Here is a 27,404-nt window from a genome sequence, read left to right on the forward strand (position 1 = left end):
CAATATGTTTATTAATATATTACAAAAGTATAGCACCGGATGACACACATGACCCGGGAAAAGAAAGCGGCAAATTTAATACCTAAAATCAGGAGAGGTTTGCTTGGCGAACTTGAAGAAAAAGAAAAAAAAGTGCACTTGCAAACAAGGCTGCGCATGCGTAGAGAGTACAACTGATGCAGGAAAAAAAAACGGAATGTTTTACATACTGTCATAGAAATATAGCTCTAAAAATTGCCCCCGGAATTTGCCCCCCGAGACCTAATGAATAAAACGGACTTCTAGTTTTTTTTCCCTTTTCCACCGCGTACGAGTACCATTCGCCACGATTTTTTATTAAAAATATAAATAAAAATTGACCCTAAAAATCCATGTACGACCCCCTGAGCAAGCCTAGAGAGTCAGGATATTTCTACCCTGCCCCGTTTCCTTATTTCTCAACTTTGTTTTATTGTTTTCTTGTGACTCGCTTCTAGTGACGAACGAAATGGCTGCCAACACTTCCTGGTTTGCAGTGTTCACAGACAGTTGACATCCAATCAGCATGCAGCTCGTGCTCGTAATTGTACGAATTTCGGTACGCGTATCGGACTCCGTCTCTAGATATTGCTATGATTTTACTTGTAATTTTCTCAAACTACTGAACGGAATTACACCATGTAACAAAAAGCACAATCTGTGAAATGAAATCTACCTCTCTGCCAAATTTGCTATACTTCCGTTCAGCCGTTCGGGCTGTAGCCCTGGCTAAAGGTCCCTATAAAAAATTGCATAGGGTAAACACGTTTTGGGACCCCCCCTTTTTTCTCGGCCCCCACTTGACAAATCCTCCCCAGCGGAACCGAGCAGGCCATTTTCTTGGAGAAATTCACGAAGATTCGTCCACCGACGCCAAAGTTATTCCAAATAGAATGTTGTGGATTTCCTATGGAAAGTAGGTCCTAACTAGAACTACCTACTGGCGACCGCCAGTAGGTAATATATATATATATATATTTGAAACATACATGTACATAAAACAACATATATGCAACACGAAATAACAAAAAATCCAATATCTTTCAAAATCACAAAGGACAACTATATACAATTATAATCACAAACCCTTAAATATTCTACAGACACATGTACTCTCCTTACTTCGGAGTTCTACACTCAGAGGAAGTACAATGAGCACCTGAGGTGTCAAATCTCCTATCCTATCCTAAGGCGCCTTAACCATAAGTGAACAAAGTGTATTATTATATATGGACTCCTCCTTATTTTGTCTAACAACAGTAGCTGTAAATGGAAAACGGCATTAGAATGTTATTCTGCGGGCTTCTACCGGGTTGTAGAAGCACAGAGCACTCCATTGTCTGCAATGGAGTGCTCAAAATTACAATGTTCTATGCTCTCCCGTGCTGGCCAACTATAGAGCGGAATTAAAATCAGTAATGTTCACTTTAGGGGCGGGAAAAATCCCTTGGTTATCCTATATTCGGAACACCCTCCATCAAATTGGAAGGAGCGATATGTGGTCTTCACCTGAGGAGTCATGTCCTGCCACCTCTAAACAGTCGCTAAACTCTGCTATCAAAGAATTCCATCTTATGTCTACCCATAGGGTGACACAGCCATCAAGTTTAACTTCTAGGTTTCTGGATGCAAAGTCACTCTACAAAATGGAGCCGGCCTTATACCCGGGTGCAATGAGTCCAAAGAAACAGAGGCCCACGTGATCTTTTTTTGCCCTGCCTACAAGGCTGCAAGATCAAAGTGGGTTCTCCAACTCTGCAGGAATTTTGGAATCAGGAACTTTAGAGATGTTCTCAGGCTATTCAAGTATGATACACACCCAGTTTTTGGTGCTGCAATAACAAAGTTTCTTTTGGCAATGTGGTGTAAGCGCAGATGTTTAGTGAAAAGCTAAGGCTGTGTAAGGTAATGATTCTCCCTGTTTTAATGTTCTCCTTTCAGATCTTAATTGTTAATAATTGACGCTTGTCGTTTAATTATGTTTTTTAATCATGTTTTTTGGCTTACGTATTTATACTTTTAAATGAAATGGCCCACATAATGTATTCCCCCCTTAAGATGCGATCTGTTCCCTTAAACTACCATCTGTCCTTTTGCCTATTGTACCTTAAGATCTTCAAGAAAAATCTACTACCATTCTGTTCCCAACCGCCACTGTTTTTAACTTTACTAGTATATTTTATTGTGTGTTATTTATGAAATTGTGCTTTTATGGCAGCAATTGCCGAAATAAAGTTTACATTGACTTGACTTGACAATGTTCTAATATAAAATAATTATGCCTTTACCTCTTTTCAGATGTGGCGCTTAGTATTTAAATATAAAATGTATCTGTCTTGTGGGCACTACTCTGCTTTACTTTGGACAAACCATGGAGTTTGGATAGGGGTGGAAAACATCATGCTCGCTTCATAGGATTTCATTAATGATTAGCATTTAGTCATTCTGTTGTTTTAAGAGATAACAGCAGGTAAACCTACTCATAAAAAATAGATTTACTCCTCTGAAAAGCAGCTTCCTTAGTTTGTTTAAAAAAAAAAGAAAAAGTACTGTAATTCATTAAGAGATAATTATCCCGGTGAATATATTGACTTTAGGAGATACTTATACTCATTTCACATAACTTTAGAGTTCAATCTTTGTTTTAAGCTGCTAAGAGAGCAAACATATTAATGAAACATTCTCTTGTAAAGGCATGCCCAACAGAAAAATGTGTACTTCTTGTTTCATTTATTGTTTTTTGTAGGTATTGGATGAAGCAGACCGGATGCTAGATATGGGTTTTGAACCACAGATAATGAAGATTTTGATCGACGTACGTCCTGACAGGCAGACAATTATGACAAGGTAATCGGTCCCTTTTTAAATGTGTGTTTTGCTTTGTTGGTTTCCTGGCGGTATTGTATGTTTTGTGGACATTGCTCCTGTAACTGAAAATTATCAATGTAACAAATGATTGTTGTATTGACATCCGTGCTTAATTTGAGCCGGTGGTTTCTGGTGCTCAGCACCGGCACTTAATCATCAACACCGGCTATCATGTTTCATGAGCACCAGCAAAGGACACACTTATTTTTGGTACGCACGGAGAGATTAGTGATTTGCTCTGAATGATAGGATGTTGAGCCAATGCCGATGCTCGAACCTGGTTCCCCAGCTACAAAGGTGGCAGTTCTGTCCATAAGGCCACATCCTCTCCCTGGTTAGTAGTCGGCTCTGTTTTAGGCGGTGTTACAGGAAAAATAAGCTGGTGCAAGCTGCTTCCTGACGAGAGCCTTGGCTTTTATTTTATTTACAAATGAACCACTGATTGACATGTATATGTGCATACAGCATGGTCTGAGGCATGGGCACTCACAAACATTTTCCCAAGGGCTGAAAAGTTTGGTCTGTGGTGTGAACAAAGGCTGAATTGCTGGCGATCAGGGAGGGAGGTGAGTGGGGGGGATGTTTAGGCTGGAAGGCGGGTGTAGGGGAATTGGAGCATGTACATGTAGTAGCTGAATTGCACAGCGTGAGACCAGACAACCTGGGATTAATCCTGCTGTGCCTCTTAGCTCATTCACTATTGGGATTGTTGTCAGGGTGGGTGGAAGCATGAATGTTTCTAAGTTCATGTTTGAAAACTATTACTTGAAAAAACATACTTCTCAATGCAATGATATAATCTCATGTTCGAAGGTGAAATGGTACTGCATGTTAATGCAATACACTTTTTGAATTTTGAGGAGACTATCATTATTCACGTTTGTTGCAAGATGTCTTTAAACAATTAAGGTGTTCCTGAAGTTAAGCAATCCAGGATACCATAGTTAATTCCTTTTTTAGGTTAAGCATAGCGTTGCAGCACATGCGCTGCTCACTTTGCGAGGCATGCTGTAGTAGGGTATGTTTTAGAAGTGCTGTGGAAGCCCCTAACATATTTTTCATTGGCTGGTGTCATCGTCCATGGTAAATGCTGGCTTCCGATTGATAATGAGGCTTCTTAGTCCCTCCTTGTTACCGCCCTGTCTCCTTTTGTGACCGCCCATCAGGACTGGATCTTTTACTTGTGGTGTTACACTGCCTCCTTCGTTAGTCGGTAAGCACTATTTTTTTCTTTCGGCTTTGCAAATGCTTGTTTCAAATATTGGATGGGTTGCGCCTTTAGCCCCGGACCTTGCTGTTCATACTCTGCTGGAAGCATCGCATGTCGAGGATAGGGCCACTTCGTCATCACTTGAGTAGTCATGTTCACTGTATAGCACTGTGATTACTGTCAGAATGAGCTGGAGCGCTTTCGGAGCCTGGGTGACCTTAAGCTTCTGACCCAGAGTGTGTGCCCTCTGACAGTACTTGCATGATGCTGATGAGTCAAATTGGACAATAGCCAACAGGGGTGTGGAATTTGATAAAATATCTACTTGTCCTTGGGCCAGGTTGCTTCATAAATCTACTTGTCGTGTAACAAAATCCACTTGACCCTTTGGTGCCAAGTAGTGCAGCGAGAAATTATGGCAGTAATCTTATTATAAAAGAGCTCTGATATAGCCTCTCTGATTATGCCAGGGCTCATACCATAGTAGTGTTTGAATGCTTGCAATCCTGTTATGTTGCCACGTTTCCACAGATCTACATACTGGCACTGAAAATAGTGAAGCAATAGTTCCAGGAATAGAATGCCATTTTGAGCCTGTGCAATCTTACTAACTTGCATGCTTTAGGGCTCTCCAACAACTCTTCTCTAATCTTTTCCCATACTGAGAAATGTTGGAAATGTACTCCTGACAATGGCAGACGTAAACCTTCTTCCAGAGTGGGGAAAAAAGTGGTTGGAGGGAAAGTGAACTTGCAAACACTCAGATTTTCACATGAGCAAATCTACATATGCATATTTGCTCATGCTAAAATGCAGTTCACAAATATTTTCTAGGAGTACTTTTTCTTGTTCTACTTCTGTAAATTCTTGGGAATTCCCGAAAGCTGTGTAGCTGCACTTAATGAAGGACATATACCGTGGGTGCACTTTTGAGACTTTCTTTAATAATTGGGCCCCTAATTTGGTCTGGCGTTGACTGTGACCTTTAGTGTTTATTAAAATTGTGTCTCTCTCTGTATCGGCTGGCTTCACTGTGAGTGACAGCATTCTGCTTCTTCACAAGGATCATATCAGCACACAAATTATTTTTGTTCAGTGCCAGTAACTACTGTGGCAGTGTGTGCTTTTTAACACCAAAAAACAATTTTTCGCTTTTGCCAATGTTTTTTAGAATGGTGAGGGCCCGGCAGCTCCCACACAAATAAGGTTTTACAAAATCATGGCAAAATAAGTCATACATTGACAAAACTAAAAAAGCTGACCACCAATTTCAGACCCACTGGCTTGCCAATGCTTGTTTATTTTTGTTTCTCATAATCTTATTGAAACTGGTTACACTGATTTTCCTCTATGAATATGTTTGGGAAATACTAGCATGCATCAACACGTTACTAAATGATGCTGCATACCTGAACTTTTACAGTACTTTAGCAAAACACATTTTATCTGCTTTAATTTTTTATGAACATTTTATTTTGAAAGCAAAGATTCATCAATCTTGCTTTTAAGCTTTTTCAAATATTTGCATCCTATCAAAGCGCATTCTGGGAGCATTATACATAGCCTCATATTGCAAAACTCTGAAAATGTGTGTACACATTTTTATACTGGAACCACTGTCAGTGCAGTTGGAGCTTACATATCCGAGTTATTTGTACTCTGTGACAATATCTAATTTGGTTTGCCCTAAATACCAATTTAACTACTGATCTCTCTTCCCAAAACACAGGATTTTAGTTTTATCCATGTTTACTGTTAGTCGTTTTGCCGCACAATATATGCTAAATACGTTTAGCTTCCTTTGTAGGCCCATCTCTGTCTGATTGAGAATTACTAAATGGTCAGCATACAGTAAACAGGATAGTTGTTTCCCATTCACCTTAGGATGGAAAATCTGCTAAGAATATGGCGAAAAGTAGCGGACCAGTACATAACCCTGTCTTAGGCCATTATTAATCACTATTTCAGGTGTCAAACCCCCCGTTGTGTCTCTAATAACCTGGGCCCAAACCTGGCTATGCAACTCCTGCATTACTATTTGGAGATCTTTAAGGACGTCATACCTTCTCATGTTCTCCCATAAACATTTCCTATCCACCAGGTCAAAGGCTGCTCAGAAGTCTACAAAGCAGCAGTACAGTCTCCCTTGCTGCTCTATAGACTTCTGCGCCACCGTCCTTCGGGCAAAGCTGTGATCAATTGTAGAGTGGCACTCCTTAAAACCTCCTTGTTCCAGTTGCACAATCGACTGCTGCTCCACCCAATCCTTCAATCTGCTAAGGATTATTTTAGAAAAAAACTCCTCCCCAACGTCCAACAGATTAATCAGACTGTAGTTCTTTGGGGCCTTCCTATCACCTTTCTTGTGTATTGGTCTAATTACTGCCCCCTCCAGGATTAAGGGATATGACCAGAGTCAAGTATAGCTGAGAACATATGGGATAGGAATTCTGCCCACCAGTTTAGCTGTGATTTAATTATGCTGGCAGGTAAACTGTCGGGTCCTGCTGCACGAGTTAGATTTAACTTCCCAATTGTATCCTTTACTTTTCTACTACAAAAGATGTTTTTAGCTCTACTACAGCCCCTCCCCAATGAGTTTTTTTACTTATTAGTGGCACTTTACTTGCCTCATTTTATTCTCCTAAATAATCCTCCTAGGCTGCCTCCTTCACTGCGCAGCTCATGATTTCCGGGATCCGACTGAAAACATCCTGCATCAGCTTCCAAAGGCCTTTTACATTTTTTGCTTCAATTGTTTCCAGCAGGTTTTCCCAACATTTTTCTTTAAAAAGCCTCTTCCAATTCCTCACTAGCGTTTTATATTCTTTCCTCAGTTTAATTAAATTAGCCAGTCTACCCTGGGCATACCTTATCCACAGGCATCTCTCTTCTCTCCATATGAACCTTTTCTTGCACTCTAGATTGAACCACCTTAATTGCCTTCCTTGTCTAGATTGCGTGTCTGAGGTGCCCTTTTTCTTACTTTTTAAATCTACTCTAAGTCATTGCACAACCTGTTCTATTTTTTCCACAAACTATTGTGAATCTATCTAGGACTCTAATTAGATATCCCCGATTCATGCCCTTATGCGGTTATAACAAAACATATCCTTATAAAGGCATAAGAATCATGTCCGTATTTAGTAATAGCCAATGCAGTCCAAATACGGCAAGGCTACTCCCATAGACTCCTAGAAAGTACAACGCGTTCTTTAAACAAACCAAGCCTCCAACAGCCCGGGAAATCCCCCTGCTTTTGTTTTGATTTGAACAAGAACTCCTGGAGTCCTGAAAGAACTGTTAGTTCTTACTGACGTCTTATGTCCAACCTTACGTCAGACTCAGCACCTTTCAGGTATAAATATATCAACGTTGCCTTAAGCAAACACATGGTGGTTTGGAGCAGAGCGGCTATCTACTTGCCCGATGCCCAGCTGATGCGAGTGCCGAAGAAAGCCGACCCTCCCATTTGATGCACTAAGAGAGACGCTGTCTTTTCTCCAGCCGAGAAATTCCAGCTGCGGTGTTTCCAGTCACCCTTGCGGGTTGCTGGAAGATCGAGTCCCGAGAGATAGATACAAGACCTCCTTCATTCTAGAACCAAGGTACGGAGCTGATTAAAACCTTGAGAGAATTCTTGATTCAGATTCTTGGCAAAAACCAACTTAACTTAAACTGCAACTTACTTACTCCTTCCCACGTATTGGGCTTGGGTCAGGTATACCGGGGTAGGCGTATCTTAGAAGCACCAGTTGAGTACGTTTAGTCAATGATTTTATGGATGTATATATTTTATCCGTTTTAAAGTATCATATGGCTCAGAAACCATATCAATGCTTTTACAGTATTATTTCATAATACTCCTTTTACTGTACGCACTTTATTTCATGATAAGTATTGCATTTGTAGCAATTAATTTCTCTTGCTTGAGAAAGAAGACTGCTCAATAAATAACACCTTTTATTGAAAACGCCGTCTCTATTTCTCTGCACTCCTGGTGAAATTAAGCATGCACGATTGACTGAGTGAAATAGTTGTCTATTGTTTGCTCCCTCAGAATAAAGAGTATATCTCTAGAGTCGTGTGAAAAGTTGTCATGTTTATGCAGTTGTCAGAAACTAATCCTTTCTTGTCTAATCAGGAAAGTTAACTCCTTCCTGAACATTCGAGAAAGTTTCTAGTGACCTCTGAGCTAGCTGGCAAACCTAATTAAGTCTAACGTAGTCAGTAGAGACCTAAATTACCTCAGTCCTACGTCTAAACTGCTGTTTATATTATTCCAATGCGCAGAGCCTATTGGGAATATAGGAACTACACTACATGGCGCCCAACGTTTGGTAAGGCGATAATCTAACGCAAGACATTAGAGTAACTCAGTCCTGCTTTTCACACAGACCCCTTTTCCCGTAAAAACTCCAATAGTCGTCTGGAGTGGGTAAAAGGTTAATATCCGCCGGAACTTAGTAGGAAGAGATTCCTATGTTTTAGTTTTTGGTTTAGTCAACGTTGAAGGATACAGTGTTCCAAAATATTGTGCACCTAATCTTTGTCTCCTTGAAACTTGCTCTGCAACAAAAAAACTTTCTGTCAGTAAAATGCTGGAAGGTGACGAAGAAAGAGATGCTTTGGCAACTCAACTTTTAACGGAAGACACAAGTCTCCAAAATGAAGACCCAAATGCTATAATCATTCCGGTTAATGTAAGAAGGACTATAACTCTTAAACTTCACGGAGAGGTGGTACAGTCATATTCTTGGTAGAGGCCCATGAATATCGGCAGACAGAGGTATTCTATTCATGGATACATTTTCCAGCAGCACACGCTGTAACACAAGACTTCCACTATTACAAAATAGAGGAACCTCCGGATGAATACACTCCTTTTGAGGGCGTTGAGATTCCACTAATATACCAAGAGCACCTGCTCTGGTTAAATGGCGCCCTAAAACATCAAAATCACATCACCAGGCTCGGTCCACTAGGTAGACCAGGAGCCACATGGCCGGTTCTAGCCAGCTACACACCACATCCCGACATTGAAAAAATGTGAGACCGGGAACTTTTTGCTCAGCTAAAACTACTAATTAAAATACATAGACAATTGGTCCAATATGTCATGAGGACTTCAACAGTCCAACCAGCAATAAGAATTCCACAGCACACCACTCAACAGGGAACACAAATAAAATTACACCACTGAATATACATTCAGCCATTGGCAAAATACCCGCTAAACGAGAACAAATTCCATTCTGGTTAGCTCAAAAAATCACTCAAATAGAGGCAGTATTTCCAGATACCGCACCTCATGAGAAACACAGAATTCTGACTATCTGTCTTCCAATGGGGATCGCACCACATGTGGAGGACTGTGACACTTGGGGCACAGTCTTTGCTTCAATTTACACTAAAACACATGGTGTTCCGTCCATGGCGGTTATACCAGACGTACTAAGACAGATTCAAAATGAATACGTTCCAGAACCTGCTTTAACTCTGGGTATGAAATTACTGAAAGACTTTAAGCAGGTCTCGGCTATATTATTAGCCAACATAAAAGGAGAAGCAGCATCTGTGGCGATCCGCCAGAAATTTAAAGAAACAGATATAGCAGAACAACCCTTTAAACTTGCCAGAATCATAGAAATATCCCATGAAGAACTAGGTAGAGATAGTTTGGGTGGCAAACCACTAAAACCACAACTAACAGAAAATCCTGAAAAAACGTTTATTAAAAATAATCTGAACACTCCAAAAAAGAGTTGGGAGGGTAATAAACAATCCACTCCCAGAGAAGAACGTTTTCAGTCCAGAGGAAGGTCTCCTCAACGGAGAGATAGATCTCCAGAAAGAGGAGGCAAGTCTCCTCAGAGGGAGCCCTCAGAGAAAAGATACAACCTTAGAGATAGGGATAAATTGAGAAAACCTGACAGATATCAAGATATTGATACACGTCCCTCTCGATCAGAATTCCTCACAGAAATTGGAAAGAAGAGGACGGTCAGAACACAAAGAAGAGCACGTCAAGTCCAAAGACAAGGAACCTGCTCATCAAAGTAAAAAATTACAATTTCCCCCCAAAAAAAGGTAGCCAGTATTAAAATAAACCATGCCGAGGATTCTGAGGACACAACTGAAAAACGGAGAGTGGGCCCAGACAATGCTAGACAGCGCAGCAGAAGTAACCATAGTTCGCAAGATCCTGATGAATCTTCTGGAGAAAGTGGACACAAATGAATACATTCAGGTGGAAACTGCAGACACCAGAGTTAGCAAACCCCATAAATTACATGAAATAACATTGCGTATAGAGGGGGACAAAACTAGGAAAATAAAGTGTCTCTTTTGGGATAACCTTTCGAAAGGCTATGATATCCTGTTAGCTGAGAAAGACTGGCCACCAGAGTTTGTCAGGGAGTGCCCTCATGGCGAAGAAATGATTATGCCTGCCTTCTCAAATCATATTCCAATTCATAAAAAATACACATTTGCTAGAAAATGGGCAGTGGCCCAAGCTCCTGCATTATATAAAAATCATGTAGGATGGGATGAGGATTCTCCTCACCATAAAATTCAGTTAAAAAATCAACCTACTGCACAAAGGCAGTACCCAGTTAAGCAAGAAGCTAAAACACAAGTCATGGAGATCTTAGATCAACTTGAATATCAGGGGGTAATTGAAACATGCACCTCACAAATGAACAATCCTTTGTTTCCTGTCTCCAAGCCAGACGATTCATATTGTCTAGTTTTGGACTACAGACACCTAAACTCCTGTTGCAAAACATTTGCAGTACAAAACTCACACAGTGCAGCACTAATGAATAACATCGTGCGCAAAAAATATAAAACGACATTAGATATCTCAAATGGCTTCTTTTGTCAAAACATTGCACCTGAAAGCAGGTATTTGACCGCTTTCTCAACAATGGGGTCGCAAAAACAATTCTGTCGACTCCCACAGGGATTCAAGAACAGCCCAGGATTATTTTCAGCAAGGGTAACAGAGTTACTAAAAATATATGATGAGGCATTATCTTATGTCGATGACATCTATCTCACAGATGATGACCTGGAGACACACTTGAAAAGAGTGAACACCATAATACTTGGGTTCGCAGCTGAAGGGTTCAAATTCACCTTAAAAAAGTCATGAATTGCTCACCTAACTGTCCTGTTTTTAGGATATGAATTATCAAGTGAAGGCAAAAGCCTAGCAGACAACTTCTTAGAGAAGTGTGCTGTACTCCAAGCACCAAAAACGCTGAAGAATTTACAATCAATACTAGGTTTCCTGAATTTCAGAAGAACATACATTCTAAATTATGCAGAGAGGGTTAAACCTCTATGAATTAATAAAACCTGATTTCAAACCAATTAATTGGACTCAGAAACACACAGAAATGTTAAGATCATTACAAACAGACATGTTAACTAAAACAAAACTGCAAACACGCGCAAACGAACGCAACCTTGTAATCAGAGTCATCCCAGGATGATGCGGATTCACCTACCTGACCTCTAATGAGGGAGAAACGGTTCCAATAGCTTATAAATCACACTTGTACACACAAGCTGAAATGAAATTCAGTTCTACTGAATTTTTTTTAACTGCGGTTCAAACTGCTGTAGCAAAAGAAAGAGCCCTAGTCCAAGGGAGAAATATATCTGTATTAACAGCATAATCAGCCCTTGAGGCAGTAACAAGTCCCCGCAATGTGAATGCTGTGGCATTAGATCCAAAATGGATACAATGGGAAAATTCTCTTGCTGCAGAAGACGTGAAACACGCTTTTGATCCCAAAATGAAAAAACCAGAAAATCGGGAATATGAACATGAATATCCTCTGTCAATCGAAATTCTGCCTCTCAAACAGTACACCTGTGTAATCTACACGGATAGGGTTGCACAACACTACAACGTGGATAAAAAATCCTACAATGCAGCGTGCGCGATTGTTAAAGGTTGCTGGCGCTTAGGTAAATTCAGACCGATAATAACCAAAACTGAATCACTCAAACTGTACAGCTCAGCGAGCTGAAATAAGATCTTTAAAGATGGCGCTTGAAAATGCCGATCGCGGATTCCCGATCTTACAATAATGACATGCAGACATGGATCAAAAACGGTTACAAGGATGACAGAGGTGTCACAATAAAGCATAAAAAACTTTGGGAACAAGTAGTTCTTTTGCAGAAAGAACTACAAAAGACTCACGTGATACATACACTGAGTCATCAGCGTGATGGCGTTCACGTTACAGGGAATTCATTGGCTAACCGAGCCACAGCGGCAGCGGTTCAACCGGCTTCCGTAGTCACAAAAAAGCATACTAAAAAACAAATAGACGGTGAAATGCTACTAGCAGTAAAAGCCTCAATGAAAGGAAACTATGCGGCGTTACCTCTAAATTATCCACTCGGAAATAAATACATAATTGATGCAAACTCCGTTCCTTTTGCTCAAATCCCTGGAGTTCGGGATAGAGTAATTCCAAACACGAACCGGAGGGCTTACTTGATTCAAGAAGCACATATGGGACAGGGTCTGAGGCACCAAGAGATCTTGACATCAGTAATAGAATTACAATCACAATACTGGTGGCCGGGGATGTGCGTGCAAATGTACAACTTTGCAACTAATTGTCAGAACTGCAATAGAGATTGCAGTGGGGAACCCGACGAGACACAAGCCCAGAGACCCTTACTAGAAAGCATCAGGCTATCTATACGCAAAAATCCAGAAGGAAAAAGGCGGTCCCATAATTAAGAGGAAATTCACTTAAGATGTAGGCCCCAGCGCTCGCTGACGCCAGAACTGTTTTAAAAGATTTGAGAGTCTTTATCGGCACATACGCAATTGGCATGCTACATTCTGACCAGGGTCCTGCGTTTAGCTCTCGAGCTTACAAAGAGGCCATTTCACTGCGGTACTCTTCTCCCTTCCATCCTGAGGGAAATGTGGTAGTGGAAAGAAATAAAACGTGACATAAAGCCATTTATAACGGCGAGGGTATTAGGTTCGGGTGATGGGTGGGTCAAACATTTAAGAAGTGTCCAACGTAGTCTTAACAATCTGCCAAGAAATTCTCTAAAAGGTATCACTCCATACGAACTATTGTTCGGTACTAGAATAAAAATCCAGGACTTAGATTGTCAGACTTCAGTGGTGAAAGAAAAAGCCTTTGAAATCAAAGATCGTTTGGCTGTTTTACAGGACTTAAATGAAACAAGAAGAAGTCTAAGTAACACAAAGTTAAAGCCAACAGCCACTCAAGAAAAACCACTTGTCCCAGCAAGACCTGCTTGGATTCCAAAGATTGGGGATCTAGTCAGAGAGAAGATCGCGGTGAAGAAGGAATTTGAGCCTTCTTACAGAAAAGCAGTACCTGTCTTAACTGTCAGCGGAACAAGATCAGTAGTACTACCGCCCCTTTCTGGTAAAAAGGAGAACAGAGTTGTATCAGTCGACCTGGTAAAACCACAATCATGTGGCCAATAATAAGTAGTAGGCCCAGTGGACTCCCAAGAAGTAGCAGAAGACCAAACCTTGCTACAATCCAAGAGGTTCAAACTGAGAGACTAATCACTTTTGATAAACCTGCAGTAAATAAAAAAGGACTATGCAACAAAGCCATGGAACTTGTGCTTCTTGAAACCCAAATTGCGGCAGTTCGTCAAGAAACACCTGTCTACAATGATGTAGCTTCAGACTATACTAATGTGACAAAAGAAGATTCAAAGACTAAAGAAAATCCGGAAGCAATTCCAACAATTGACAGAACTGCATCTGGCTACTTCATCAATTTCGATGACCTTTCTGATGATCCAAGTGAACATGAAGAAACACCAGCAACAAAAACTTTAAAAGAAAAAATGACTGAACTCTTTCATCAACTCAAAAAAACATATCTGATTTCACAGTGGATTGAATTTTGGATTGTGTTAGGTGTACTTTCCCTCATACTTTGGCTCATCATGGTTTTATGTTTGGGTAGATTTATTGATGGAAAATATAGTACAATGGACACAGCAGGCCAGAACATCAACTTGGTCCTAAAGCCTCACAGATCCTCACACATTGAGAAAAGAGAACTGTCATCAGTGAACATCACAGCAAATCCAATATCCGGTGGGGTAGCATGGGACAAAACGGATTATGAAATCTATGGCCCAATTGAGCTCTTGAAATTTCCACATCAGTTCAAGATTTCATTAAGTGACTTTGTAAAACCAAGTACTTTCTCTGATGATTGGGACTTTGAAAATATTAATATGATGTCAGATTTAGTAATGTCCGCAAAATTCACAGAACAAGATTATTTGCAGGGTTCAGCAAACTATGAAGAAATGTACTGTTATAATCATTATGGTCATCACTATTTGCATAAATCTGCTAATCCTAGAAATGTTTTTAATTATATCCAATGGGAACATTGTGCAACACCGCCAAAAGGCAGCTCGAAAACATTTTATGAGAAATTCCCATACTTCTCAGGGTTTAACACAACTGATCCGGAAAGGTTTTATTTCAAAATGTTAAATAAGACAGGAATGAAAACAATGTTGACAAATACTAAATTGATTTATTCTGAAACATTTTATGAAAAAATTGTTACATTTGGTTTTGAATTTTGGAAAAACAACATTGAAACAAAAACCATCTGGGGTACAAAAGACTGGCAGGTACAAGATCTAGAAGCATTATTTAGAGCCTGCATGATCCCAGACTAGATAATATTCCTGAATGACACCATTCAGCAAACAACCTGTCTTGGTTTAGCCAAGATAAAAGACTTAAACAAACCGTCTATTCCAAAGCCCATACCTGATAGTAATAGCACTACAGATGTGGAGATAGACGTATCCCATATTTTACACCAAAACAGAACAAATCCTGATTGGAAAAAAATGGTTGATCTGGCCCACAGACACAAATAACTGTTAAGATAGATTCCTGAACAAAATACAGGGGTTCAAATAGACTAGGCCAGACCCAAGATATTCCCAGAGACAACATCCACAGATAGTTACAACATACAGTGTAGGGAAACTATGCCTCGAATGGCTACAGAAATCCACACTGGCTGAAATTAATCAACACTTGACTTTACTTAAAGAAGGTGCTGACTTGCGAGATTTCATACTGGGACCTCGCAAACAGCGTCAAAAACGTTTCATATACGCCGGTATATACGCTGCTTACAACGAAGCTTGGAAAGTAACGCAAATTGAAACTGCAGAAAAAATACGAGAAATTGATCGTATTAATTTGGAAAAAATAACTTTCTGTAGTGGACAATGGGTTAACGACTCTGTCCTCCAGAATATATTCACTGGACAGGATTGTATCATCTGCTATTGATATAATAGAGCAGGACTTACTAATGTTACAACATGGTCAGTCCCAATTGCGTTCTATTGTACAGCTAGGCTGGACGTTACAAAATCTGCGTTCAGGCTACGTGCTATCGCGTCTAATCAACATAACGTCATTATTTGCTATCTTTAACCTTACTGAGAAACAAATCCGTTTGGCACAAAAAAGAGCAGACTATACGATTCTGAGCATTGAAAAACTTGAGAGATTACCATTGACAATATCAGAGAGACCTGTCATTGAATGGATAATTCACGGAACAATTACAATTCTGATAACAACTTTCCAGTTTAAGTATTGCCAAAAATATATACCAGCAGGCCTGTATGAAAGGTTGGGTAAAGGATACATCAAGTAAACCTGGAATTTACCTTATACACACAAATGTTATAGTGAAGGCAAAAAGGAGGTATTTCTTAGTGGTAACAATTGTAAAAAATCACTAAGCGGTACACTTCTGTGTCAAGGTATTAACTTGCATGGAGCCTGCGAGGGTTCATCAAATAACCTTTCATGTCACCTGCATGGCACTCCTGCAACACAGATATAGCCATTTTTCAGACAGCTTTCCAACGGCAGCTACGTTCTAATAAGTGACCACAGCTGTTGTGGCATGGTGCCAGGAAAAGCCTATCTCGCAACCGTTACGTCCAGGGTCATTTACTGTATGCAAGTATTGTATCCATTTAAAAAAAATATCTTTTTATTATCATTTTGCACTTTTTTTTGCAAGCTGTACAGGATTACTTCAACAAAGCAAGTGCATCAAATACACAGATAAATAATATTAACCAGCCAAAAAAGAAAAAAGAGAAAGATACCGGGAAATAGAAAAACACAGTCCAGGATCAAGAAAAAAAAAGTGCATCATAGGATATATACAGTGGCAGATTATAATAATCAAATCAACTCCCCCTGAATCCATTGCCGAACAGGGTCCCAGATTTTCATTCCAAGGGATCTTTTCCTTCTACCTTTTGTTCTGTATATAGCTTCCTCTATATTATATGAGGCTAAAAGGCGTGCTCTCCATGCTTCAAATGAGGGATGAGAGGGACTGATCCACTCTTGAGTAATACAAGCCCTCGTTATGGACATAGATATAAATATAAGAGCTTTTTTTCCCTCTGGTAACACATCCGGGGTTACCCCAATTAAAACATGTTCCCCCATTAGAATGAATGAATACCCAAGCTCTGTAGTGAGAAATGTCTGAATTGCCTCTAAAAAGGGAGCTAACAGTGGACATGCAAAAAACATATGTATCGAATCTGCAGCTTGACAACCACAACTATTACATGTTATGCCAACCGTCGCACGCCATTTTTAAGGGCGTATAGTATAGATCATATAGGACCATGTAATGCTGGGTACGGGCTCTACCAGTGACCAAAACGGTATTAGCCAAAGCAATTGATTCTTCTAGGCAGATAGTTTCGGTACCTAGCTTCTCGGCCCATCTTACTGCATAGACCTCTAAGTCATCTGGACATGTGGTCAAAAGAGCTCTATAATAATGACTGATCCTTTTGGTAGTAAACAAGTGATCAATAAGTGGGATCCTAGCAATGCCAGAAACTTCCAGGGATGACAAGGAGTTAAAAAAACTATGGATCTGTAAATATTTAAAATAGTCCGGAGTTGAAAAATTATATCTAGATGTTAATTCCGAGAAAGTAAGTAACCGACTATTCTGCCATAGATCATTCACACATTGTATTCCTTTACTGCGCCACTGAGACATAACCGAATCCTGAAACACAGATGGAAATATTTTGTGAGCAGAGAGGGGTGAATAAATTGAGTTTCCTAATTCCCAGTTGATGCCTGACTATCTTCCATGCTCCAAATGCTGCTTTCAGCGTCTTAAATTTAGTTTTTTTTATAATAGTTTGGCTCTATATTTTTTAGAAAGCAGCCGCGACACTCTTCTCCCATTATAAGTTCATAAATGGAAGGGAACTGACTCTGAGGGATCCTTACTTTTCCCCCGATGATCAAAGGGGAAATAAACTGTAGAATAGACGCAACATAATAGTACAAAAAATATGGAATACCCCACCCCCCCTGGATTTTGGTAGGATCATCTTTTTATAGGATCTACGATGTTTTTTGTAGCCCCAAATAAACCTGGATGTCATTCTTTCCAATTGTTTAAAATAGGTCATGGGAAACTCAATTGGAATAGACCGAAACATATAAAGAAACTTGGTGAGTATAGTCATTTTTAATACATTATTCCGGCCAAATAAGGATAGGTGAAAATGATCGATCCGTTCAAGTGTAGTATTTGCTTTTTGAAGGATCGGGTTAAAATGTATAGCTGGGATATCTGATACAGGGAAAGTAATTTTAATACCCAGATATGTTGCTACCGGTACTAACGGAATCGATGGAGGGGGAGTCTGACCTACACATAAATTTTGGGTCTTAGCTATATTCAGCTTATAGCCAGAAAAAGCCCAAAAATGAGTAGCAAGGTCCTCTATCACTGGCAAAGCTTTCTGGATACTGGTTGTAAGCACTATTCTATCATCGGCATAAGCAAGCGCTCTATAGTTAGTATTAGCAACAAAAACTGGTGGAATTTCAGATGCGGAGTTCAATTTATTTAAAAATATATCTAAATAAAGAGCAAACAAAAGTGGGGAAGAAGGACAACCCTGACGGGTGCCTCTGGAAATGGAAAAAAACCACCAAATTTTATACAAGATGTGGGCGATATGTAGAGAGATTTTAGGGCTGAGATGATCTGTGGACCAAATCCTTTAATTGCTAACATCTCCCACAGATATGGCCAGGTTACCCTGTCGAATGCCTTCTCGGCATCCAACAGGGTAATGCCAAGGTCACATCTCATCACTTCGGCCCGATTCATTAAGGTAATTACACGCCTAACATGGTCTGAGGTGTCCCGGCCAGGAATAAAGCCATGCTGCACCGGCGAAACTATTGTGGAAATTACCCCCGATATGCGGGATGCTAAGATCTTACTATCCGCATTTATAAGCGAGATCGGTCTAAAAGATGAGGGAAGAAGAGGGGGTTTGCCTTTCTTTAGAAAGGCCATAATTGTAGAATGGATCCATGTTGGAGGTGGTACCGCATTTTGAGCCTCTACACAGGTCTGAAGAAAATTCTTTGTTTTAAAAGATGTCTAAACACCCTATAAAACTCTAAGGGTATACCATCTGGCCCCATAGCTTTCCCGGTGGCCAGGGAAAGGATGGCCACCTCTATTTCCACCCATGAAATTTCGGCATCTAGTGCTGCAGATTGAGCATCAGTTAGCTTAGAGATGTTGTCAGACCCACAAAAATTTAGCAAAGACTCCGAAGAATACGATAGATTTTCCTCCGTATAGAGTTTGCTATAAAATAAGCGAAAAATCTCCAAAATTTCTTCAGTTTGACTATGAATTTGTCCCGAATCATCCTGAATCTCCTTCACAGTATTAAATATTTCCTGCTGCCTGAGTCTCTTAGCCAATATCCTCCCTGTCATTTCCCCCATTTCATAAACTTGAGAGCGAAACACTGTAGCCTGCTCAGCCAGTTTCCTCGCAAAGACCTCGTACAGCCTGGACTTATGTATGGCCAATCTTGATTTGATATGCTCAGTATCTTGAGCTGCAATGATGTCTGAGACTAATTTGACCTCCCGTTCTTGTACTGCCTTATAGTAGGCAGCGAGTTTAGCCTGAGAGGACCTTTGTTTATTGATAGAATATGACAGTTTCTCCCCGGACTGCGGCCTTAAAAGAATCCCAGACCATTTGAGTAGTGGCTGTACCTCGATTAATATCAAAAAATTCTTTAATCCATGTAGACATATGTTCGATATACAAAGGGTTTGCCAAAAGTTTACGTTCGAATGTCCAGGAATTTATATTCGGGGATGTGCCAGAGCCTTGTTTAATCTCAATTAATATAGGGTTATGATCTGAGATTATTCTCGGGAATATCTCATAGGTGATTTTGTTTAACAGTGTCGAGGAAATAAAGAAGTAATCTAGACGAACCATCTTCTGGTGTGGGGCAGAACAGAATGGATACCCAGGTGACACATCTCTTTTAATAAATCCCACATCCGCTAAGCCAAACTCTATAGCTAAACCTCTTAATGCCTTGTAAATCTTATTCTTAAGCCCAGAATAGAGGATCTCTGAGGTTATATCGAAGTCTCTATCGATATAAATATTAAAGTCCCCACACAGTACTAATGGAGTGGGCCATCCTGCTAGTTCTATACTTAAAAAATGTAAAAGGTTGGGGTCATCAGAATTTGGGCCATAAATTGAACAAATAGTTAAGCATTTACCATCAATAGAAAGTTCTGTTATGACCCATCTTCCATACTGATCAGTTTTAATATGGTTACAAGATCCTAGCCCTTTTCTAATAAGTACTGCCACTCCCCTGGTAGTAGTTCCTTGACTCGTACATCCCAAGAGATGCATACCCAAATCATTAAACCATTTTCTATTATTCCAACTCAAATGTGTTTCTTGTAAACACAGAATGTCTATCTTCATACTTTGGATAATTTGAGCACACATACCCCTTTTTTGCTTGTTATTCAAACCACAGATGTTCCAGGAACAAATCCTTAATTTAGCCATTTACTATTTTATGTTTTTTTCCTTGATCTCCCCACCTCTTATATATTGCAATTTTGTTTAGCAGCACCCACCTAGAACTTATCTGAGAATGAAAAACAAACATGTCTTCTCTATCTAACTTGCAATACCAATTTACAATAATCCTGTACTTGCTTGCCCCCCCCAACCCCCCCCCGCCCCTGACCCCCACCCCCCTTCCCACCCCCAACACCAACCCCACCCAGAGAAGGCAAAGGGACTGAACAGTCCGTAAAAATGATGGTCTGAGAAGCATAATGCGTCTCACTGCGCACTCCCATCTGCTAAACAGTCATCCAATTAGAAAAAAAAGGGCCTAGCCACTGGAAAACAAAAAGTTATAAATCCTAACAGCTCAATAAGCACACTAAGCCCCCAATGGTTCAGCCTTACAGTCAAAAAAAAAAAAAGATGAAGAAAGAAAGAGACAGCATAAATTTGTCATCACATCACATTTTGGATAATAGGTCCTTTACTGCGCTCTCCGAAGTTAGAAAATGGGTTCTTTCCTTAAATATAACCTTGAGTTTCGAAGGATTAAGAAGGAAGGCTTGGGCGCCTTTTGCCTGAAATGAAGGAATAAGTTGGCGGAACTGCCAACGTTGTTGAACAGTATAATGACAGTAGTCAGGACAAACAAAGAAATCCAGGCCCTTCCCCCTTCGTTTACGATCAGGCCGGGCCAGATCGTACAATGCTTCACGTGCCAGAAAGTTGTTCAGAGAAATCAAAATGGCTCTTGGTTGATTGTTAGAAGCACCGCCAGAGTTTTTATTGCGCTGGAAAGGGAATCTGTGAGCTCTCAGAAGCTCCCGGTCCCACTGCCACTGGGTTAACTCCGGAAAAGCCTCTGTAAAGAGCTTGATAATAAACTGCCTGACATTGGATCCCTCATCTCCTTCAGAAATACCCAAGACGCGCAAGTTATTGCGCCTGGACCTATTCTCTAAGTCAACCAACCTCCAGTTGAAATCCTCCTTTATGTTAGCAAGAGTGATAAGCTGAGTACCCTGTTGAGTTAAGACATCTTCAATAGCAGAAATCCTCCCCTCAGCCTCCTGCACTCTAGCAGATGTTTCATTGCAGGTTTTTACCACTCGCCTTAGATTATTTTGAAGTTTGCGCACTGCTGCTTGCGTACGCAAATTCTCAGCTCTGGTTTCTTCCCGATGTTGCACCATTACTTGATACAGCATATCCAGCGTAGTCCCAGATATCTGGGACCTCTAAGATGGATCAGCCAAGACTGGAGGAGTGTTCTCAACAGAGGTAATGAGGGCAGGAGAGCCCAGATTCCTGTCAGTTTCAGTTTCCAATTGGGAGGCCCTGCTGGCTGCAGCCCCTCCCCTAAGAACCGTGTTCTCCGCAGCCCCCCACTCCATTCGAGCAGAAGGAGAGTCGTCATTATCTAGTACGTCTTCAATGGAAGAGATGGATCTTTCTTGTACACCACCTGTTAAGCTAGAGGTGCTAGCATCATCTCCCGACTCCACATCCAAACTTTCTAATTCAAATGCGGTAGATAAATCCGACATCGAATAAATGTTCCCGGCCGAATCAACTGATTGTGTGTCCCCTGTAATATCAGCCTCCTCCTGAAGTTTGTATGAATAGTGCTGTCAGCAATGGCGTCTGAAGTCCCACCTCGAGGGTTTGACCCACCTTGAGAGTTTGGTCCCTGAACAGGAAGGATATGGTTGGTGATACTCAGTGCTAATTGAGTTGAGTAAATTCCGGAGTCAGAGAGAGGAGCTTCCATATTTGCATTGCCACTGACAGCCTTCGGAAAGTTATCACTAGGGTGTATTGGCTGAGATTCAGGATTCCGCCGTAATTCGCCAGTAGTCTTCTCCTTCTCCCTATTTGATGCCTTATTTCCCTTTTTAAACATGCCAGGTATTTTTTGGGGAACTGTGCCACTACAACTCCCAGCATGCATTGGATCGGTTTCAGGCAAAGGTGTAACCGGAATTGTATTATCCTCCTGCACGGGTTCTAAGTCAATATTTGCCACATTCTTAACAGTTCCAGGATTACCCGGCTTACCGGTAACATTTGCTGCAGCAGTCACTGCCCGTGCTTTTGATTTAGGACCCATCACCGGTCCTCGTCTACGAAACCGCCTCCCCAGCGCTTCTTCGCCTTTCAGCAACCCGCCTGTAATACCAGGTTTCGCCAAGGGTTTTCGTAGCTGACGTGGCTGGCTCCCCAACGCTCCTTCAGCGTTAAACTGGCCGATAGTAACACCGGATTTCGCCGAGGGGTTCCAGGTCCAGCACGGCAGTCGTCCAGCGCCCAGCTGGCTCCCCACCTGAGACTGCCTCAAGTAGTCAGCCGCCGAACGCCAGGCAATTTGCAGGTTCCGGCGATACCTGTAACGAAGATCCTGCCGCATGCTAGTCAAACACGGGTAAAAAAGTAAAAAGATCCGGAGCGAACAAGAACCTCTATCCGTGTCCATGGAGGGGGAGCGCCCGAGAACAGCTGCAGATGAGAGCGCCTAGCAGCGAGCACAGTTCCGCCGCTCACTCGGATGCAGACGCATCCGCCATCTTGCGCAAGTATTGTATCCAAACAGCAATCCAGACATGGAGGCGGCAATATGGCCTTCTTTGAATATCTCTTCTATTCGAATTGATACTTTAAGCAGAATGAAGTCTATTCTATTACAGACAAATGTGCCTTTAACCTCGTCCAAAGAGACGTATGATCTGCAAGTTGCAAGGACAGCGGCAGAGATACATACCCTATTATCAACAAATTGCCCCGTACATTTCGTAGAAATGTTAGGTCAAATTTTAAACATGTCTGATACCAGTGGCATCGCACATGTATTTAAGACAATTTTTTCGGGACTGTTAGCACCCTTTGAAACAATTCTGGCCATTTTCCCGAATTTTGTGCATTCTTTATTCGGCGGCCTGCCTCTTCTTTTGGGACTCGTAGCAGGAATTTTATTTTTGATTCTTCTGCTCCGATATGGCAAGCCAAGCCACAGACAAAACTTCAGCTACGATGGAAGAAACGATCCTAGCAATACGTTACCGAGACCGAATCACTAGATTCCTCGGATTAGCCCGGCTAAGAGATCTGAATACAACTTGGTTTCTTTCATTCAGACCAATCTGGCAAGATTGCATCTTACCTGTGCTTCGATGTCTGCTATGCGGAGAAGAATGCGTGTTGGACGTCTGTCTTACACTACCATCAGCAGTACCAAAGGATATCGATACTTTGCTTGGTTCGGTAACGGCTCATGCAACGTGTTGTCCCCAGCAGCTACCTATTCTGATGACGGCATTCATTGAGACTTCACCATTACGAGTAGGTGGCGGTGAAGTACGAGGTGAAAGCAGCACCACACAGGTACAACCTTCTGTGAGCATTGCTAATCCAGACATCGATGATAGCAATCATTCTCACATATGCACAATTACAGCTTTTTCGAACTTGGTCGAACTTTCACCTGATGTTGTAGACCAATTTTTCGCAAGCCTGTCTGATATGATGTTCTCTCCCAACAACGAGAATAACTTTAAAAACAACGAGCACAAAGCGTTCCCTGAACTCTGAATTCGGCCTTCAGTTTTTTATAAACAACACTGCTGAAAACAATTGGAACTATTTTTCCCCTGAAAGCAAAATTATTTTTTTTCCTTTTCCAAAATATTTACCTTTTTTCTGGCACATGGTACTCTGCTCAAAGTAGAACTATTCTTAGAGAACAGAGCTTCTATTTTTAGAGACACTAGAGACAATATTTGATCTCAGCCTCTAGCACATGTACAGTATTGTATAAATATGTGATGAAATGGTCTCGACCTTCTTTTCTGTATTAAGAGCCATTTCATAAATGTAATTTTCGCAATTCATTCAGTCAATATTTATATATGCATTTCCTGAATGATACCACTGCTTGAAAAACATACAGTATAAATACTCATTTTCGTGTATATACCATACACCATTTCAAATGCAATTTATGTATTTTGGGGTGGGTTGGAAAACACATGCATCGTTATATGTTTAGTATTGCTTAGTATTTAGTAATGATGGACATTAATACGTGGAGTGGGTGTTGTGAATCTATCTAGGACCCTAATTAGATATCCCCGATTCATGCCCTTATGCGGTTATAACAAAACATATACTTATAAAGGCATAAGAATCATGTCCATATTTAGTAATAGCCAATGCAGTCCAAATACGGCAAGGGTACTCCCATAGACTCCTAGAAAGTACAACGCGTTCTTTAAACAAACCAAGCCTCCAGCAGCCCGGGAAATCCCCCTGCTTTTGTTTTGATTTGAACAAGAACTCCTGGAGTCCAGAAAGAACTGTTAGTTCTTAGTGACGTGTTATGTCCAACCTTACGTCAAACTCTGCACCTTTCAGGTATAAATATACCAACGTTGCCTTAAGCAAACACGGTGGTTTGGAGCAGAGCGGCTATCTACTAGCCCGACGCCCAGCTGATGCGAGTGCCGAAGGAAGCCAACCCTCCCATTTGACGCACTAAGAGAGACGCGGTCTTTTCTCCAGCCGAGAAATTCCAGCTCCGGTGTTTCCAGTCACCCTTGCGGGTTGCTGGGAGATCGAGTCCCGAGAGAGAGATACAAGACCTCCTTCATTCTAGAACCAAGGTACGGAGCTGAATAAAACCTTGAGAGAATTATTGATTCAGATTCTTGGCAAAAACCAACTTAACTTCAACTGCAACTTACTTACTCCTTCCCACGTATTAGGCTTAGGTCAGGTACACCGGGGTAGGCGTATCTTAGAAGCACCAGTTGAGTACGTTTAGTCAATGATTTTATGTATGTATATATTTGATCAATTTTAAAGTATCATATGGCTCAGAAACCATATCAATGCTTTTACAGTATTATTTTATAATACTCCTTTTACTGTACGCACTTTACTTCATGATAAGTATTGCATTTGTGGCAATTCATTTCTCTTGCATGAGAAAGAAGACTGCTCAATAAATAACACCTTTTATTGAAAACGCCAGTCTCTCTATTTCTCTGCACTCCTGGTGAAATTAAGCATGCACGATTGACTGAGTGAAATAGTTGTCTATTGTTTTCACAGGACTCCAGAGATATACTCTTTATTCTGAGGGAGCAAAGTTGTCATGTTTATGCGGTTGTCAGAAACGAATCCCTTCTTGTCTAATCAGGAAAGTTAACTCCTTCCTGAACATTCAAGAAAGTTTCTAGTGACCTCTGAGCTAGCTGGCAAACCTAATTAAGTCTAACATAGTCAGTAGAGAACTAGATGACCTCAGTCCTACGTCTAAACTGCTGTTTGTTATTCCAATGCGCAGAGCCTATTGGGAATATAGGAACTACACTACAAAACATGCTACTTTTTGATCCTTAGCACGTTCCATATTTAATTTTTGTTGAAAACTTGCCAGTTTCTCTAAGTATTCTTTTGTTAGTGTTGTAGTCTGATGTTTAGGGTATACCATTTGTTGGAGAAGAACTATTTTGCTGTGACTTATCGCCCCCTTAATAATTCACAGTTCCGGGCATTATGATCAATGTCTTTATGCCCGAATACCTGGAACCCTTTTACTAAGGCATGGTTCCAGGCATGTATAAACAGCTAGTCAATGGGGCAGTATTGGGTACCTGTCCTAAAGGTCTGTTTAGCTGGGCAGTGTGGTTCTATCCTGCCATTCAAGCTAAATAACCCCTGTTAGACCTGGCATCCTTGGCGGGGTTTCCCCCTATCTTTTTGCCTCTACCTCCTGTATTTTTGATGCTGTGCTGGATTTCGTTTTTGCTTGTTTAGATGCTTTGGGCACTTTGCCACTGCTGTCCAGTGTCAAAGTGCAAGTGCTCCCTGTGTAAATTGTTATTATGATTGGTTATCCATGATTTGCATATTTGTGTCACCCAGAAGTCCCTAGTAAAGTGCACTGAGTGTGCAAGGGCTGGTGATAACAAATGCTACTAGTGGGCCTGCAGCACTGATTGTGCCACCCACATGAGTAGCCCTAAAATGGTGTCTCAGGCCTGCCACCGCAGTCCCTGTGTGCAGTCAGTGAATTGCCATGTCCTCCTGGTCAGTGTCCCCACTGGCCAGGCCTAACTCTTCCCTTTCTGTACACATTGGTCACCCCTATGGAAGGCCCAAGGTACCCCCTTGGGAAGGGTGCAGTGTATGTGAAAGGTAGAGCATGTACTTGTGCAGGTGACATGCTCTTTTAGTGAATTACAGCCATTTTCGTTTTTCACTATTGTAAGGCTATCTCGCCCCATAGGTTATCATGGGGGATGCTGGCTACCAGCATATCTTCCCATAGGAGCAAGATAGGACATAAAAGTCTGGTATCCCTGAACTCAGAATTTAATAACACATCTTTTAGGAAAGGTTGTTTTTAAATCCTGTGTTTGAGAACCGCACTTTTAGAAAGTTGCTGTTCACTTGTCTGACTTTTCTGTGTGCCTTGGCCTGTTAGTGAATTGACTGTCTGGTTTGTGAGTGAAAGGGGCTGGGTGGCTCATAGAGTCTGAGTGGGCCATCCCTGGGCTGAATAGCTCCATCTGCATCTAGAGTAGTGGGAGGGGCTAGCACCTATGCCTGAATAGGGCTGTGCCTGCCTTCCACAATGCTGGCTCCACCTCCTGCTGGGCGGCTGACGACCCTGCCCCTCTCTCTGAAAGGAAAGGAGAGGCTAGGAAAACAAAGTGCTCAAGGAAGACCCAGAACTGGTTCAGACCGGGCTCAGAGCCCTCCTGCACAAAGGGATCAAATACTTTTAGGGGTATAAGTGCAGGACCCCTGACTACAGAAAATTAGCTCATGCTGGAATCAAGAAGTAACCTCTGCCAAGGAGAAAGCTGAAACTGAAGAAGGAAGTCTGTCCTGCTGTTGCTCTGCTGGACTGACCTGCTGTTGCTTTGCTGCCAAGGAGAGGAGAAGAACTTTGCCTTGTGCCGTGTCCCCTTGCTTGAAGGAATCTCCAACGGCCTGAAAAGAGCTGGCTCCCTGTTAAGAAGTCCTGGGAACAAAAGGCTTCACCCCCAGCTTCGCTGAACTCTGCTGAGAGAGTTCTGTCCTTCCTAGAGTGCTTGGGCCAGTGGTGGTGCCTCTGGAAGTTGTACATGTGTTGGGAAGCTGGAAACCAAGCTTTTAAAGACTTTCTGCAAGTTTCTTCGCATCGCAACCTTGCGGAGCGCATCCCCATCAGTGCGAGGAAATTCCTGCCGCTACGAAGGCCGAGATCGTCGCAGCGCCTGTTGCGGCTGCCAGACAGTCGTCGCATCCTTCGT

At 41.4% G+C, this 27,404-nt stretch overlaps 1 protein-coding gene across 2 annotated transcripts in view; it reads left to right on the plus strand.

Annotated features, from left to right (window-relative positions):
- LOC144762785 (putative ATP-dependent RNA helicase DDX43) overlaps positions 1-27,404 on the plus strand; it is a 989,943-nt gene that overhangs the window by 294,192 nt on the left and 668,347 nt on the right. For both annotated transcript variants that reach the window (XM_078648055.1, XM_078648054.1), the window contains exon 10: positions 2,765-2,865. In XM_078648055.1, coding sequence (XP_078504181.1) covers positions 2,765-2,865 — 101 coding nt within the window. The remainder of the gene's footprint in view (positions 1-2,764; positions 2,866-27,404) is intronic.

Source organism: Lissotriton helveticus, chromosome 6 (genome assembly GCF_964261635.1).
Source record: "Lissotriton helveticus chromosome 6, aLisHel1.1, whole genome shotgun sequence".
Lineage (NCBI taxonomy): Eukaryota > Metazoa > Chordata > Amphibia > Caudata > Salamandridae > Lissotriton > Lissotriton helveticus.